General features: G+C 57.9%; 1 protein-coding gene and 1 pseudogene across 1 annotated transcript; one reads left to right on the top strand and one right to left on the bottom strand.

The window, feature by feature from the left end:
• Positions 1–630: 630 nt before the first annotated feature.
• Positions 631–1,261, bottom strand: LOC136124431 (large ribosomal subunit protein uL22-like). The gene has a single exon (XM_065879140.1). The coding sequence runs from the start codon at positions 1,227–1,229 to the stop codon at positions 675–677; it is 555 nt and encodes a 184-aa protein (XP_065735212.1). The 5' UTR covers positions 1,230–1,261; the 3' UTR covers positions 631–674.
• Positions 1,262–2,641: 1,380 nt separating this feature from the next.
• LOC136125203 (U4 spliceosomal RNA) lies at positions 2,642–2,708 on the top strand (annotated as a pseudogene).
• Positions 2,709–16,920: the final 14,212 nt, after the last annotated feature.

The following is a 16,920-nucleotide window of genomic DNA, read 5'->3' as shown; positions in this document are numbered from 1 at the left end:
AAATTTTGCATTTTTAAAAATTGTTTCCTTGTTGTTGAGCTTTGACAATTCTTTTATATCTTCTGGAAACCAGTACATTATCAAACATGTGATTCGCGGGCTTCCCTGGTGGCGCAGTGGTTGAGAGTCCGCCTGCCGATGCAGGGGACATGGGTTCGTGCCCTGGTCCGGGAAGATCCCACATGCCGCGGAGCGGCTGGGCCCGTGAGCCATGGCCGTTGGCTGGGCCTGCACGTCCGGAGCCTGTGCTCCTCAACGGGAGAGGCCACAACAGTGAGAAGCCCGCGTACCGGAAAAAAAAAAAAAAAAAAGATTTGCAAAGATGTTCTCCCAGTCTATGGCTTACCTTTTCATTTTCTTAACAGTGCTTTTCAAAGAGCACAAGTTCTTAATTTTGGTGAGGTCTGATTTGTCCATTTTTTCCTTTGCACCTGTCAAGTCTAAGAAACCTTATCTTCGCTTAACCCAACCCAGGGGCACAAAGATTTCCTTCTGTGTTTTTCTTCTAGAAGTTTTACAGTATTAGGTTTTACACTTGGGTCAGTGATTCAATTTGAGCTAATTTTTGTACATGGTGCAAGGTATGGGTCAAGGCAGTGTTTTGGTTTGGGGTTTGGGGTTTTTTTTTTTTTTTTTTTTTTTTTACTTTTATTTGCATTTATTTTTTGCAGCATTTATTCCCGGGCCATAAGTTTTTGTTTCTTCAATTTCTTCTGGGATATCTTTTTCTTCTGGGCAACCTCCTCTTCTGGTTTAGGAACAATCTGTTCTTTTTCAGTAAGGATCATCTCAATGTGGCACGGAGAGCTCATGTATGGGTTGATCCGACCATGAGCTCTGTAAGTCCTGCGCCGCATCTTGGGGGCTTTGTTCACCTGGATGTGCTCAAGGACCAGAGAATCTACATCTAAGCCCTTAAGTTCAGCCTTACTCTCTGCATTTTTGAGCATGTGCAGTAAAAATTCAGCACTTTTTTTGGGCCACCGACCCTGCGTCCAGCCCCACTGTTTGGCCTGGGCACACCTACCAACTCCACCATCGTAGCGACGGAATGGCACACACTGCTTCTTTAAAGTGACATCCTTCAGATACTTAGTGGCTTTTCGGATATGCATACCCTTAATGGCCTGCGCTGTTTCACGAGTGTTCTTAAAGTGAACACGAAGATTTGAACCTCTCGACTTGCATGATTTTGTGGGATTTTCTGGGTCAAGTGAATAGCGAACCATTTTTAGAGGTCACCTCAGGCCGCTGACCGGAAAAGGAAGCTGGGGGTTTTTGTGTATGGGTTTTTTGCATGGATATCCAGTTATTCCAGCACATTTGTTGAAAAGATGAGCCCTGGGATGGTTCTGTAGCAGAGGGAGGGCCTCCGACGAGACACTGCCCCGCAAGCAGTTTCCCCAGCTCCCAGATAGTGGTTTTCCAGCAAGTTCCGGAGGGCAGATTTCCTGCAATTCTGCCAACACCACAGTGACTTCTCTGCTGTCCCGAGAGCCACAGCTGAGCTCTGCCAACAAGATCTTAGCCTGGGTGCTGGGGTTCCAGCTCAGCCCTACAGGTTACTTTTTTTTGGCTGTGCTGCGTGGCTTGTGGGATCTTAATTCCCTGACCAGGGATCCAACCCGGGCCCTCGGCAGTAAAAGCGTGGAGTCCTAACCCCTGGACCACCAGGGAATTCCCTACAGGTTACTTCTTGTGTCTGGTCTTCACTCCAATCCTCCGTTACAGTTAGTAATTCTTGTAGCAAACTTTCCCGGTTGAGATTGCCATGTGGCTTCTGTCTCCTGATGGGACCCCCGCTGACACAGGTCCGGTGCAAAAGGGACATGGGCATTTTTATTTTTATTTATTTTTTTGGCCACACCGCACAGCTTGCGGGATCCTCTTTCCCCAACCAGGGCTTGAACCCGGGCCCTTGGCAGTGAACGCGCAGAGTCCTAACCACTGGACTACCAGGGAATTCCTAACATGGACATTGTTATAAAACTTATGGAGACCCATTACAGCCCACAGCGCGGGCACCCAATGTCCTCAACCAAGTGATTGTTATACTCGGATTGATGACCCGGATGGTCCCATCGGAGAGTCCAGGTGGCCGGACCAGGATTAAGTTTGCACCCCCTCGATCCCCTTGTGGACCCTCCAGGCTGGCCAGAGGGTCCCCTTAGGAGAAGGGAGAAGCATCTGCACAGGAGGGTTGGGGTGTGGAATCCTGGTTCTCTCCAAAGGATCTACATAACCGCACCCCCACCCTTTCATGCTGGTCATTGCCAAGGCGACCAGACAGAGGTGCTCCTCTCTGGGGCCAGCCACATTCAGTGACCAAGCTGCCTGGCTAAGGTGTGTGGGCCAGGAGGAAGGGATGGAGGTAGAGTCAGAAATCTCCTAAGCGAACTTTGGAGAGGCCATGCCAATGCTCTGTGACACCAGCGGCTGTGGGCACTGGGGCGTCCGGCACCTTGACTGCCAGCCCACTGTGGGGCGGCTTTTGTGATTGAAGAAGCACCATATCAGGCTGCAAATGAAGCCAAACACAGTCGCTGCTCAGAGCCATGTCGTGCCTTCTCTGTCTTCGTGTCCTCACATGACCTTCAGAGACCCTATTTCCAAATAGGCCACATTCTGAAGTCCTGGGGGTAGCTTTGCGCAGTGGCTGTATCGTAGCCAGTGAGGTTTATCCGAGGCGCGATTATTGCTAATTGAAGTTCTGGGTGACCATGAACCCGGGCGGGGTGGCGGGGGTGGGGGCACTATCCAACCCAATACACAGACCAAACAGATACATCATTGGAAACGGCCCAAGAGTCAGTGAAAATATAACACGTTTTATCAAGGGACCCCAAAATAGAAATGGCTTAATCAGGAGAGAAGTGTATTTCTCTTTCATGTAGTACTCTGAGTGTAAGCGTCGGAGGGCTGATATGGAGACTGCACTTTCTCAGGGACCTCCTCAACACCTGGTTTCTGTCAGTCCGGCGGTCCAGAATGGCTGCTCCAGCTCCAAACATCACCTCTACACTCCAGCAAGGAGGAAGAGCAAAAGGGACGTGAATAGCAAAAAAAAAAAAAAAAAAAAAAAAAAAAAAAGGGACGTGGAGAGCATGACTTTCCCTTTAAAGACAAGACCTAGAAAAGCATACCTCTTCTGCTCACATCCCATTGGCCAGAGATTAGTCATATGACCTTTCTTGCTGCAAAGCCTGCAGGGAAATGTAGTCTTTTTTTTTTTTTTTTTTTTTCCTGGGCAGCCACATGTTCAACTAAACTCCAGGTTTTTCTGGTGCCCCTCAGCCTCAGGCACAAGTATGTCAGGGGGAAAATGGAGAAGTGGAGACTTGGGTCCTGGGCACATTGCCCTTCCAGACATAGCTCATCCCACTGCCGCAGGCCCCGCTGACCTAGGACTGAGGTCAGGGGTCACGCAGTTCCCTTCAGACAGGTGTTTTGGGAGGTGTGGATGCCTTCAGGCTCAGGCCAGGCCTGGGGAATGTGATGTCTGCATTAAGACCCAGAGGATGGGGGCAGGGGGAGGGAAGGGGAGGATGGAGTCCAGGCAGAGGAACAGAACCTGCAGAGGCCCAGAGGCACTGGACCGTGGGCAGACATGGAACCTGCACTTTGCACGATGGATGTTGGCACGTTCAGGTGACGCAACAGCAGGGCTGTGAGTCCCTCGTGCCTCTCTCTGCACTTACACTTCGCTGTTCCGACCAGGCGGGTGTCTGAGGGTCCTAGGGGTCTCGATCCGACGTGTGTTGTCCCGTTCTCTCACTCGCGCTGCGTCTCCTCCACGTGCTTCTCAGTCTGATCTTGAACTCATGTTTACTTGACCTTAACCCATGGGAATCCCGTAGCTCTAAATCCAGGGTGCTGGGAGGGATTGCGCCTGTGCGGGTGGGAGCCCCGCAGAGCTGGAGGTGCAGGGCTCAGGGCACAGCTGCGGGCATCTGCCCTCGTGGCCGGGGTCTTCCTGCCTGCTCACCGCTCACCTGCTCCACAGAGGTCAGAGGTCTTGGGAGACTTCCGCTTCTCAGATCCCAGAATCCAAGTTTTGTTTTTGCGGTGGGAGGGTCCCTTGGGTGTCTAGTGCACTGCCTGCAGTGAGCTGAATAGTTGCCCCCAAAAGAGATGTGTTCACATCCTCACCCCTGGACCCTGTGAATGGGGCCTTATTCGGAAAAAGGATCTTTGCAGATGTCATTAAGTTAAGATGGTGAGAAGAGGAGACCACCCTGGATTACCTTGGGGTGGGGGGCAAATCCAATGACCAGTGCCCTTATCAGAGACTCACAGAGGAGAGACAGACCCAGGGGAGAAGACGGGGCAGAGGCAGGAGCCGTGCTGCTCAGGCTGAGGAAAAGCTGGCCAGCAGGAGCTGGGAGAGGAAAGGGCCTCCCCTGGAGCCTCCAAAGGAAGTGCGGCTCTCCACACCGGGGCTTTGGACTTCTGGGCTCCAGAATGGGGAGACTAAATTTCTGTCATTTTAAGTCACCCTTCGTGGTAATTTGTTATGGGCGGTGCTTTCAAGAACCAAAAAGTTCCGTGTCTGGAATGTGGCTTGCAGCAGGGGCCCTGGACAGATGGGGCTGGTGGGCCTGGTCCTGTGAAGCTTCCAGCTCCTGCCCCGGAGTCTGGACTGATCCTATTTTCCAGATGCTAAGGGATTCTTTTCAAAATGCCTTTTGGACTCCTCCTTGCACTTCTTCTTCCCAGAATATTCTCCCTATGGATTCTTTTTTTTTTTTTTTTTTTGGATTCTTTTCCACGCATCCAGTTGCAAAAGCATCTCGTGTCAGTGATCCACTGCGGTATAACAAAGCACCTCAAACCCAGCAGCTCAGAACAGCAAGCAGTGCTGTGTGTCAGGAATCCCGGAGCACCTCAGCCATGCGATTCTGGCCCAGGATCTCTATGACATTGATGTCAAAACGTCAGCCGGGCCTCTCGGTCCTTTGAAGGCTTACGTGGGACTGGAGGACCACATGCTGGCAGGTTGGTGCTGGCTGGAGGTCAGTTCCCGGCCGTGCTGACCTTTCAGCGGGGCTGCTTGAGCACCCTCACAACATGGTGGCCAGCGATCTGAGCTCCAGGCCAGAGCCGCGGTCCCTGGAAGTTGCACACCAGCTCTCCCCCCTACACCGGGAGTGAGGGTCCCCGGGGTTTCCTGGGGGCCTGCACTACACATCCCCAAGGACGAGTCAGGTCTACACAGGGAGGCTACAAGGGGATTAAACCACAGCAGGAGACCCTGAGGTTAGACCCAGCGCAGAACTTTCTTAGCGTGACACCAAACAATGCAGGATATCTCCCGGAGCGTTCTCACAGGAGCCCTGAGATGGAGGACGGTTCCTCCACGCTCTACAGATGGCCACCCGGGTCCAGAAGGTGAGCAGCCCCTCCAAGCCACGCGCTGCGGTGATGGGGCCGGGATTGGAGCCCATCTGCTGACTCTGGCCCAGCCTTCCCCTCCCTACTGACACCCCTGCTGTCTTGGCCTAGTGCCACGGGCCTGTTTTCCGGGTGAGGCCCCCTGACGCCCTTAGTCAGATTGTGTGGTCCCCTCGCCATCCCTCCTGTGTCCTCTCTCCCTTCTCTGTCGCTCCCTCCCTCTATCCCCCCTCCCCCCACCTCCTCCATCCCCACCCTGACCCGCTTGCTGTCTCTGGAGGGAGGCAGAGGTCACTGTCCTGCAAGGTCTTGGTCCAGGCCGAGGTCCAGCCGGCCTCGGGGAGACAGAGGACACCATGGACTCGGCAGCACAAGGGCCTCAGGCTCAGTGGCCCGAGCCTGCACCCTCCTGACAAGCATTCCCAGGGCCATGCGTTCTGTCAGCCAGCCCTGGGCCGGGCCCTGCTGTGTGTGTGTATGAGTGAGAGAGAGAGAGAGAGAGAGAGAGAGAGAGAGAGAGAGTGTGTGTGTGTGTGTGTGTGTGTGTGTGTATGCAGGCTCACGGGTGCCTGCACGCCCAGCCCTGGGCTGGGGTGAGGAATCCAGCAGTGATCGGGGCCCGACAGAGACAGACTTGGCCCCGGCTGCGGGGGCCTCAGGGTCGGTGGAGAGCCTGACACTGCCGGGTGAATGGAATGGGGGTCCCACGGGCAAGCCCAGCATTAAGGGAGCCTGAGTGACCAGCAGATCAGGAGGGCCTCTGTGAGAGGGTTTTTTGGGTTGGGACGCACCCAAAGGGGCCTGCTGTGGAGGGGAGCGTCATGCGTGGAACTCCCCGCAGAGGGAGAAGCATTGGAAAAGGCTCTGAGGCAGGAAGGGGCAGACGCATTCCAGGGCTGAAAGAAGAATGTGAGGGGGTGCTGAGGGTGGGATCACCGGGAAAGACAGTCTGCTGCCCAGAGGGAGCGAGGGAAGCAGGTAGGAGGCTGAATCCCCCGGGACTGCACCCCGTGTTCTCACGGTTCCCAGGGCCTGCCCCCTCCCCCATCAGCGGCCCAGGGACAGGGGACGGCGGAGTCTCTTCCTCAGCCACCCCGGGGTGGGGGGGTCCATGCAGTGTTACCGTGGAAAGCAGCAGGTTAAAAGCCTTTGACCCAGAAATGTCACCTGCTGGAACCCGTCCTAAGTTAATCATTAAGGAAGGGGGCACAGATTTCGCGGGTCACTCAAGCAGCCTTGTTAAGAGAAAGTTCAGAACACCCTAAACGTCGAGAGGTGACTGGTTACATAAATGAAGGTCTGTTCAGAAAGCACGGAATCCTGCAAACCTTACAACAGAGCTGCAGCCCTGGGCCCTCAAACGCCGGGCGCTTCTCAAGAGATGCACGTTCTCCAGGGCCCGGGGGCCTGCCCCACACCCACAGGGAGGCCACAGCCTGCTTGGATGCCTTCAAAAGTCCACGATTTGGGGGAGAAACAAGTCTTTCTGATGCCGAAAGGAAGCTTATTTTTATGATGACGTTTAGACAAGTTTTTTATGTGTCATCCAAATGAAAAAACAACATTTAAAAACTTCACTTGTAATTTGTGGGTCCCCGAGAATATAGCCGAGGGCTCTAATCCTGATGAGAAAAGCAGAGCAAAGAAAAGTAGGGGGAGTGTTACCCCATTTGTGGGAACTACACACAGGTATGCAGGTGTATATTGATGGGTGCGTGTGACAGAAAGTCCTAAAATCTGGAAAGCCACACACTTAGATGCTACAGTGATAGCACTGGTTAGGTGTTGAGGGTACAGGTGACTTGCTTATTCTTGCCCACCTGTATCTTTTTTACTGAGGTGAGATTCATATAACATAAAATTAACCATTTTAAGTTGCAGAATTCAGCGGCATCTAGCACATTCGCAGTGTCGTGCGGTCAGCACCTGTCTAATCCCAGAACATTTTCATCCCCCCGAAAGGAAATCCCTGGACCTCATAAGCAGTCACTCCCCATGCACCCTCCCTCCAGCCCCTGGCACCCACCCATCTGAGTTCCGCCTCTAAAGATTTTTCTAGATATTTCATATAAGTGGAATCGTGCTATATATGCCTTTCTGTGTCTGCCTTCGTTCACCTAAAATTAGCTTTCGATGTTCATCTGTGTGGTAGCATGTGTCAGAACTTCATCCCTGCTCGTGGCTGAACAGTATCCCATGGTATGGACGGACCGCGTACGATGGACTATTATTTCGTTCGTGAACAGAAATGTACATTTATCAGTGGGTGCACATTTACCTGTATCTTTCACAGTGATCGTCTAAGACCTCCCGTGAGAAGGGATGAGTCAGCCGCAGGGACCATTTCCCTGCGTTCTCTCCCAGTTCCTTCCCCTCTCCTGTCCTGCTGCCCTTTCTCCTCCACCCCCACCTGCTTTGGGGCTTCAACCCATCTGACATCAGGATCTGCAAGAGGTAAAGTGAGGACTGTTATCAACACAGATCATGATAACGGCTCATGTTCCACTCTGGGCTGTTTCAGATCTACGGCACCTGAAGACACCCAGCAGTGCCACCCCAGTCGCAGAAGGACAAATGTCGTGGCCCTAAGAAAGGGGAGCTGTGCACGTGTGTAGGTGCGTGTGCAAACATGCAGGGACTGTTCACGCACGTCGAGGGTCTGGAGAAGGCGTCAGCCAGCCCCGCCGTGGGACGCCAGCTTGATCCGGTCTCCAAAGGGCAAAGAGGACTGGGGTGGACTCCCCGTGCGGGCGTCTCAGCCTGGCTCTGTGCAGTGTTCCTCTACGAGAAACACGGAGGGGAAGCTTGCCCAACTTCTTCTCTGTGGGACAGGGCCCGGTGGGCACAGGAAGGGAAAATTTACCTAGAGGCAGCTCTACGGGACAACCACAGCAGATCAGAACCCACAAGCCATGGCCTGGGGGGCGAGGCCTCTCCCTCGAGGCTGCCCTGCGGGGCTCAGTCTTCTGAAGGCGGTTCTCCCCAGAGGGGGGCTGCATGTGGGCAGCACCCTGCGGGACCCCTGTGGCCTTCAAGACGGGCTCCTGTGCAGCTGTGGTATCACTGGGCCGGGCGCTGAGCGCCTGCCAGGCCTCTTTACGCTTTGTCTCACCAGCCAGGCCATTTTCCCTGGGCGGGCCTGAGCTTCTGCCCAGGCATTGAGAGGGTGGTGTGAAAACAGATCCACCTTCAGCGCTGCCTGGGCTGCCGCGGGGCAGGGACCGAGCTCTCATGGACGCTTGGGGTCAGTCAGAGCCCCGGATCTGGCCCCGCACCCGCTGGGCTGGCTGTGTTGGGCAGCACAGTGCGATGGGAGGATTCTGTGTGTGCCCTGGGGAGGCCCTGGCCAGGGTGGGCCCCGCACGCGTCTCTCCCGTCTGGGGCGGCGGTGCCCTACTGACCCCACGGTGGCCCGTGCACTGGGAGCCCGTGGCGCCAGGAGCGAGCCAGCCAGCACTCCACAGCAGCCACTGCCTTTGGTGGGGATTCTATTCAGAAGGCAGGGCCATCAGCCCCAACAGAGCAGGCAGGGCGTCCCTGGATGCTGGCCTTAGAGGGATTTTGGGGGCTGAGGCAGGTGGTGGTGGGGGGCCAGGGCCAGGCAGAGGGGAGCGGATCTGCCCGGGAGCCCCTGCCCCCTCATGGTGCCCGTCCGCGTAGGGGTCGTGGCTGCCGCTTTGCTGGGTCCACCTGGAAGCAGAGCTGGTGACCAGGCCCGGGGTCTCCCATGGGTCAGGACCCCCAAGGGTAACTAGGAAAAGCTACCTGCCGGCTAGGACGGCCCAGGGCGCGGAGAGGCTGCAGGACGTCTGGGGCCACACCCATCTGCTCATGGCTGCTGTGACCCCCCAGGACCCCTACACGAAGCCCGAGTAGGGCCATTGCCCAGCAGGCCATTGCTCAGGACCCTGGGCCCACAGGCTTTTAGGGGCCCACAGAAGTGCTTTCACCTTTTTTTCAGATCAGAAAGGAAACAGAAGGAAAAAAATGAACTCCTAGGGTTCCTTTTATACCAACACAGGCATAAAATAAATCTTCAATGTTTTCACAGAGGAAGGAGCCCATGGAGGCCGCGTGTCGAGGACACACCTCGGCCCCAGCGGGGAGGACCAGGGGCGCTGGACCGGAGACGGAGACGGAGACGGAGACGGAGGCCTGTCAGTGCAGAGCTAGGGAGGAAAGCAGGGAGGCAAAGGTGAGAAGGGTCAGGGAGAGGGAGGGAGGGAGAGGGAGGGAGAGATGGGGGAGGACAGTCACGGAGCCAGAGCTGGGAGCCCACAGCCTTGGTGGCGGGTGGCAAGCCCTGCTGCCCCCAGCCTGCAGGGTAGCGCGGCCCGGCGCCGCTACTCCCGCCCTGTGCGCCCCGCGGGGACAGGGAAAGACGGCCTGCACCGGGCTCCGACCCTGTGCTGGGTGCACAGATGGGCGGGGTTCGGAGGAAGGGAGCGGAGCTCAGACGGAGCTCCAGCGGGTGGGAGGATAGAAGTGCCCCCAGACTCTGCACAACCCCCGACACCATCTCGGCCATAGGGTGGGGGCCAACAAGAGCCCAAGAGTGTCGGCCGTCCAGGGCCAACCACTGTGTGCATCGCCGGGGCAACCAGAGCCAGGTTGACTCTCTGGGGGTTGTGCCCCGCCACGGAGCGGAGGGGCCCGGGAATCCGGAGCTCCTCCCTCCGCCCTGCGGCCAGGGCTGCTTCCACTAGAAGGCAGTGCTGCTCAGCCGTCGGCAGAGGCCGGGCCAGCTTGGCAGGTGCGGCCCAGAGTGCGAATTGGGGCTGCAGTACAGGATGGGGCGCTACGCTAGGGAAGGGGTCACCGGATAAAATACAGGACACCTGGTGAGATTTCCATTTCAGATAAACAACGAATGACATTTTTTAGTATGGGACATACTTGTCCTAAAATAGTATTCCTTGTTTATCTGCCATTCAGATCTTACCCAGTGCCCTGTATCTTTTTTAAATTAATTAATTAATATTTATTTTTGGCTGCGTTGGGTCTTTGTTGCTGTATGCGGGCTTTCTCTAGTTGCGGCGAGCGGGGGTCACTCTTCGTTGCTGCGTGCGGGCCTCTCATTGCAGTGGCTTCCCTTGTTGCGGAGCATGGGTTCTAGGCACGCGGCCTTCAGTAGTTGTGGCGCACGGGCCTAGTTGCTTCGCGGCAGGTGGGATCTTCCCAGACCAGGGATCGAACCTGTGTCCCCTGCACTGGCAGGCGGACTCCTGAACACTGAGGCACCAGGGAAGCCCCCTGTATTTTTAAAAAATATTTTATTACTGATATTTATTTTATTAAAGTAATTTTACTTTATTTATTTATTTTTTGGCTTCATTGGGTCTTCCTTCCTCACACGAGCTTTCTCTCTAGCTGTGGAGAGCGGGGGCTACTCTTCGTTGCGGTGCACAGGCTTCTCGTTGCTGTGGCTTCTCTTGTTGCTGAGCACAGGCTCTAGACACGGCGGCTTCAATAGTTATGGTGGGACTTCCCTGGTGGCGCAGTGGTTAAGAACCTGCCTGCCAATGCAGGGGACGTGGGTTTGAGCCCTGGTCCGGGAAGATCCCACATGCCGTGGAGCAACTAAGCCCGTGCGCCACAACTACTGAGCCTGCGCTCTAGAGCCCGTGAGCCACAACTACTGAGCCCGTATGCTGCAACCACTGAAGTCCGCGTGCCTAGAGCCCGTGCTCCGCAACAAGAAAAGCCACCGCAATGAGAAGCCCGCGCACCACAACGAAGAGTGGCCCCTGCTCACCGCAACCAGAGAAAGCCCACGCGCAGCAACGAAGACCCAAAGCAGCCAAAAATAAATAAATAAATTTATTAAAAAAAAAAATTACGGTGTGCGGGCTTAGTTGCTGTGCGGCATGGGGGATCTCCCCGGACTAGGGCGCGAACCCGTGTCCCCTGCATTGGCAGGCGGGTGCTTAACCAGTGCGCCACCAGGGCAGTCAGAGCGTCCTGTACTTTATTATTTTATTTGCTAGGTCTGCTGACCGTTCCTGGGACGGCACAGGCAAGTGCAGGGAAGGCGTCCAGGGTGGGGCTGCAGCCCCAGCTCCAAGTTTGTCAGCTCAGTGACTGATGTCCAGATGGGTCACCAGGAGGCCGCACCTGCCCTGCGCGGTGACTCAGGTGAATGTCGGCAGTGGTGCTGGCTGACATCCAGGCAGACCTGGGCGGGGCGGGGCAGGGCGGGGTGGCTTAGACCGAGCTCTGGAACCTTGCCTCTGACCTCTTACCCAGAGGTAGCAGGACCCACTGACTTTGACTCGGGACTCATTTATCTAGGCCTCTGAATGGTGAAGGGTGTGGTGAGGTTCAACGGCCAGAGAACTGGGTCTGCTCACTCTGAAAGGGACGGCTGCTGTAGTTCATGTTGTTGGAACTCTCTAGACTTTGCCAGGTGGTCCTGGGCTGTGTCTCTGTTTCCCTCTTCACCCAGGGGCTCTCTCCACCTGCCAGGCTTCTGCTCCCACCACAGTCCCTGTGCTCCCACAGGAGTTTCCTTGGTTATATTTAGGTCATGAATTCACCTGGAGTTTCACTGGGTTTATGAACAAAGGTAGGGGCTCTGACTCACTCTCCCATCCGCCGGGGCTGCTCTGCCCCAGGGCCACGTGGCCAGCACTCCACGGCTCGCTTGAGCGGGTGTGTGTGAGTGCCGCAGAGGGGCAGAAGCCAGAGCTCAGATACCCCGCTCCCTGGGACTGGGTCTCCACGGGGAAAGACAGAGAGGGCAGGACAGACAGAAACGGCAGCGGCACCTGAGGCCTGTGTGCAGGTCAGTTCAACGACCAGTGCCTTCTTGCGTCTGCTTATCCGGAGGGCCGTCGCTAGCGCAGAAGCAAGCCAGCCGTTCCCGCCAGTGGCTTTTCCCCGATGATCGAGTCCCTCGGTTCCTTTCTGTGGGCGGTGGGCCCAGCTCAACAGTTCAGGGCCTCGAGTGTCCCCTGACAGCCCGGGAGCTGGCAGGCTCCAGGCAGCAGGCGTGCTCCTCTCTGGACTTGTAAGGGAGGAGTCCTTCACTCGCTCACTCTCGCGCTCATTCATTCATTGACCAGTGAACTGTTCGGGCCCCGGCCATGGAGCAGGGAGCTGCGTGGAGAGGTCTCAGGGGCCGGACAGCGGGACTTGAGCCAACGGGCGGTGGCAAAGTGGGGCAGGAAGCCGCCTACCTCTGCCCACAGAGCCCCAGGGCCAGCAGGACCCAGGGACACCGGCTCCTTCCCATGCACACAGCGCCCCACGGCCCAGGCCTGGCCTGGCTGCGGGGGGGTTGGGGGCTCCCTGGAGGCCCTGGGTGGCAGCCATGGGTCACCCAGCGCAGCTCGGGGACAGAGAGGAAATGTGGCAGGAGGAACCCACGGGGAGGGTCTTGCCTCCCCCGGTCCCTTATTCCCACTGGACCAGGAGGGACGATGGCCCACACAGGGGAAGGCCACCGGCCAGCGATGGCGGGCGGAACACAGACCCGGGTCTCTGCAGAGCGAAGTGCCCAGCCTCCCACCTTCCGCCTCCTCTAGTCAAGGGGCCGCCTGAGGAAGAGTGAAGACCTGCTCCCTGAACTGGAGAGTCTGAGTCTCCAGGGTGAGTTTGCAGAGCTGCCACCAAAGGCCCTTCCCAACCACGTAATGGACAAGACAGGCGTCCCACCTGACCTCAGTCAGGTCAGGGTGGCGGGGGTGAGGGGAGAAGGCCGATTTGGGATTTCGATTCAGCACATGCAGGGGAGGGTGAAGGAGGCCTGGTCAGGGGGGCAGAGGCCTGGCCCCTCCCCTTCCCTCCCCCTTCACGGTGGAGAGGACGCCCCCACCTGCCCCGGCCCAGGGGGCTTCCCTAGTATCTGTGGCCTCCTCCCTCTGCGGTGGTGAGGCAGGACGGAAGGAACCAGGGCACCTCCGAGGCCCCATGGCCCGAGAGGCAGCCCCTTGGGCAGCAGCTGAGGCCGGGACTGGGTGGCGTAAGGCAGCGGGCGACCTGTCTGGCCTCCAGACCTGTCCAGCACCACGGGCTGGCCAGCTGGGGCAGCTGACGGAGTCTAGATGCCAGCTGGGCCAGGGGTGAGGCGGCCGAGGGCAGCTGCCCAAGGATAGGCCTGGCACGCCACGCAGCCTGTCCCCCTTCAGCTCACGGGCCCCACACACAGCTGAGGAAACTGAGGCCCAGAGAGGAAGGGCTGGGCCGAGGTTATCCAGGGGGCTGGACGGGGATGCCTGGGTCAGACCCTGGGCACCAAAGCCCATCTCCTGCTCCGTCTTGCTGGCCGGGGACCCTGGGGGGCCCTCTCGCCCTTCTGGGCCCCTGTCTGTCCAGTGCGGAGTTGAGTGAGCCCATCTCTGAGGACCCATCGGAGACCTGGGGTACGGCTGGTGTCGGAGGCAGGGAGGCCGGTGGGGCCCTTTGGGCGCCGGCTCCAGGGCCTCGGCTCCGCCTCTGCTCGGATGCCTTCTGCCTCCAGCCCCTCGTCCCTGCCGCCCCTCCCACCCAAGCCTGGCACTCAGACACGTGTGTCGTGGCCATGAGGGGCTGTGCGAGGGGGCCGCCACCTGGGACGGGGGGGCCAGCTCTCCAGCGATGGGAGGGGCTGCTGCGGAAAGGGCCTCACCCCGGGGCCTTCAGCTCTGGCTCCTCTTGGGGCTTTTGTCTCCCTTGCTCTGTCCAGCGGCATCTGCCCCACTCCGGCCCTCTGTCTCCCAGGCCAGACACCCTCTCTGGGAGGAGAAGAAGCTGCTCTGCCCGCCCGGCCCCTCCCCTCGGTCTTATGACCCAGGAGCTCCTGACAGTACAGCCAGAGGGCGATTTCCTGTTGACCCCGGAGCCCGGGTCCGTGCCCCTGGCTCCCCGTGCCCTGGCCAGCACCCCTGGGGCCCCGGCCGCACGGTCCTCTCCCCGCTCCCTGGGGAGTTTGTGGCCCCAGCACCGCCCCCTGCAGAGACCTGGGAATCAGGCCCAGAGGCCTCACCTCATCTATTTTTAAGCACAAGTCCATGAAAGATTCACAGGCTCCTTTATTTACTGGTGGTGGGATGGCACTGGTGCCTTGTGGCACACCCACCAGGAGGTCCCAGGTCCCAGGTCCCGGCAAGCTCACCTGAGTGCCCCCCGGGCAGCCCAGGCGCCTCCCTCTGCAGGGCCCCGCTCTGCTCTCCCGACCTTCCTTCCTCCCAAGGAGCTTCTCCCCAGGAGATGAGACTCCTGGAGATGCCTCCCCAGAGGGAGTGGGGCTCCTCCCTGCGCCCCGACCAGCTATGCAACTGGCTGCTCCCCATCTAAATGGTCCCTGATCTCCGGCGACTGCTGAGACTTTGTCTCCTCCCTGGCTTTCTCGTCCTGGCCTTTTACCTGGGCAGGTTTGAAGGGAGAGGAATCCAGCTCCTGATGCCAGAGGCAAGGTCGGGAGGGGCCTTGCTTCCCGCTGGCCTCCTGGAAACAGGCCACAAGGAAACCGAGGCTCGGGGATATTGGAGCTTAGCCATTTCTCTGGAGTTCAAAGGCTGGGCAGCCCGCCCCTGCCCCTAAAGCCACATGGCGAGGAGGGGTGCTTTATCTGGGCCTCCAGAAATGCAGAGGCTCGGCCCTTCCTTCCAGATACCCCACCCAACCCCAGATAAACACAAGGACCTCAGGGCCCCTCCCCTTGGCTGCTGCGGGCTCCTGTGGCCTCAGGAGGTGGTGCGGGTTCAGCCCCGATTGTGTCACCTGGTGTCAGGTGCTGTCTGGCTGGGCAGGTCCCAGCTAATGCCCAGGAGGGCTCTCAGCTGTCCTCCAGCAGGGGATGGGACTGACTTAGCAACAAACTCCCCCAGCACCTTCCCTGGGTGCTTGTGGGGACTCGGGGCACCCAAGAGGGTCAGGCAGGACGCGGGTACATCCCTGCCTGTCAAAGTAGCATTCTCCACGTGGGAGGGGCCTGGAGAGAGCCCACGCCAGGCCCTGCTTCGTCATGAATCACTCATTTTAGAGGAAAGTCTCATGCCTCGGTATCTCCACCAACCCAGAAGATTCTCTGGTGATTCACTTTCAAGAAACAAAAAGAGTTATTGTTAGCCTTCCAAATGGGGCATTACAGGAGAATATTGAATATTTGTTTCAGACCCAGCGGAGCCTGAGGCCCCTCCTCCTCTCCCTCCCTGTCAGGGGAAAAGTGGACGTTTTCTTTCAACACTTCCCCAGAGGAGGAAGGAACTGGGAAAGAAGGCAAAATTGAGCAACAGCCTGTCTGTCTGTCTGAGGACAAAAGAGCGGCGTCCAGAACCCGCGCCCCTGGGAGCAGGAGGGCAGCGCACCAGGCGCACCAGGCGCTAGCAGCCTTCCCGGCGCAGTGGGTGTGGGATACGGGGCCGGGCCGGCTCTTCCCCTGTCACCTCTGTAAAACGGGGAGGCGTTTGCTCTGGGGAGTATTTGTGGAGCACCTACTGTGTGCCAGGCATTATCCTCTTGGGTGTCAGACGCCAGAGCAGGCACGGCTCAGTGGAGCAGCCCTGGGAGGTGGGGGAGAACGGCCACGAACACGAAAACCCACGAACGCGTAACTGAGTCATGGGAAGGGATGTGAGGGGTGGGTGGGGCTGCCTTGGCAAGGGTGGTGGGCTGGGAGCTAAAGGACCAGAAGGAGCCCTTGGGTAAAGCAGCTCCGTCTGCCCGTGGTGGTTGTGAGCATGGGATTCCGTTTCTCTGTGAGGACCCTCTGGGGCCTCCAGCTCAATGTATTTCTACACCCCCTCCGAGAAGCCCTCCTGGGACCCGGCCTCCTGCCCCAGTGCCCAGCTCCTTGCAGCACTGCTGGCTGTCGTGCGCCCACCTGGCCCACGAGCCTTTTCTGGAGTCTCGCTGGGGTCTGTCCAGGGAGCCCCAAATCCTGCAGTGCCGGCACCCCCTCCCCGGGGGGCTCTCAGGCCTCCTCTAGAGGGGGCAGCTATATCCTGTTCCAAGAGTGGAAAAAGAGACAAGCCGTTCTATGTGATGCAGAATGATGGCCAGACGGATTTGCAGCAGGACTGAACTAGAGAGCGCTCTCACAGGTCTTACTGTAAATCGCCCACGGGTGTAATACAGACGCGCCTGCTGTGCAAAGCTAAGAACACCTGTGAATGGGCTACTCCACCCACAGCAGGGAAATCGCTGCTCCCTTTGGGCCTGGGACCCCCATTCCTCCGCGATGGAAGCTTTTGTACTTGTCAGCCAAAGGGGAGGGGGTTGGCTTCAGAGAATTATTTCGGTAACAGGTCACCTCAGCGTCTGAAAAAGGGAAGAGGCCCCTGGGGCTCCACACACGCGGCCATTGGTAAATTGCAACAAACCCGGGACCCAGGCCACAGGTGGAGGGCACTTGTGCAGAAAGGAAACTTGGTTTTACAGCCTCGATCTGCTCTGAGGCCGGTTGGCTGAGCCCACAGGGGGTGGGTGACCTGGAGCACCGGGCAGGGTCCCTGCTCCTCCCCAAAGCCAGCGCAGGCCCATCCGCTGATGTGGCGAACATAGTCGCCTGATACCGGCCCTGGCCTGGCACCGGGAGCGCTGGAGATA

The sequence above is a fragment of the Phocoena phocoena genome, chromosome 6 (genome assembly GCF_963924675.1).
Source record: "Phocoena phocoena chromosome 6, mPhoPho1.1, whole genome shotgun sequence".
Lineage (NCBI taxonomy): Eukaryota > Metazoa > Chordata > Mammalia > Artiodactyla > Phocoenidae > Phocoena > Phocoena phocoena.
The sequence above is the reverse complement of the archived record's forward strand: the minus strand, read 5'-3'. Positions and strand labels throughout refer to the sequence as shown.

Coding starts and splice junctions, on each gene's coding strand:
- LOC136124431 (XM_065879140.1), bottom strand. CDS start 1,229: ATGGTTCGCTATTCACTTGACCCAGAAAATCCCACAAAATCATGCAAG.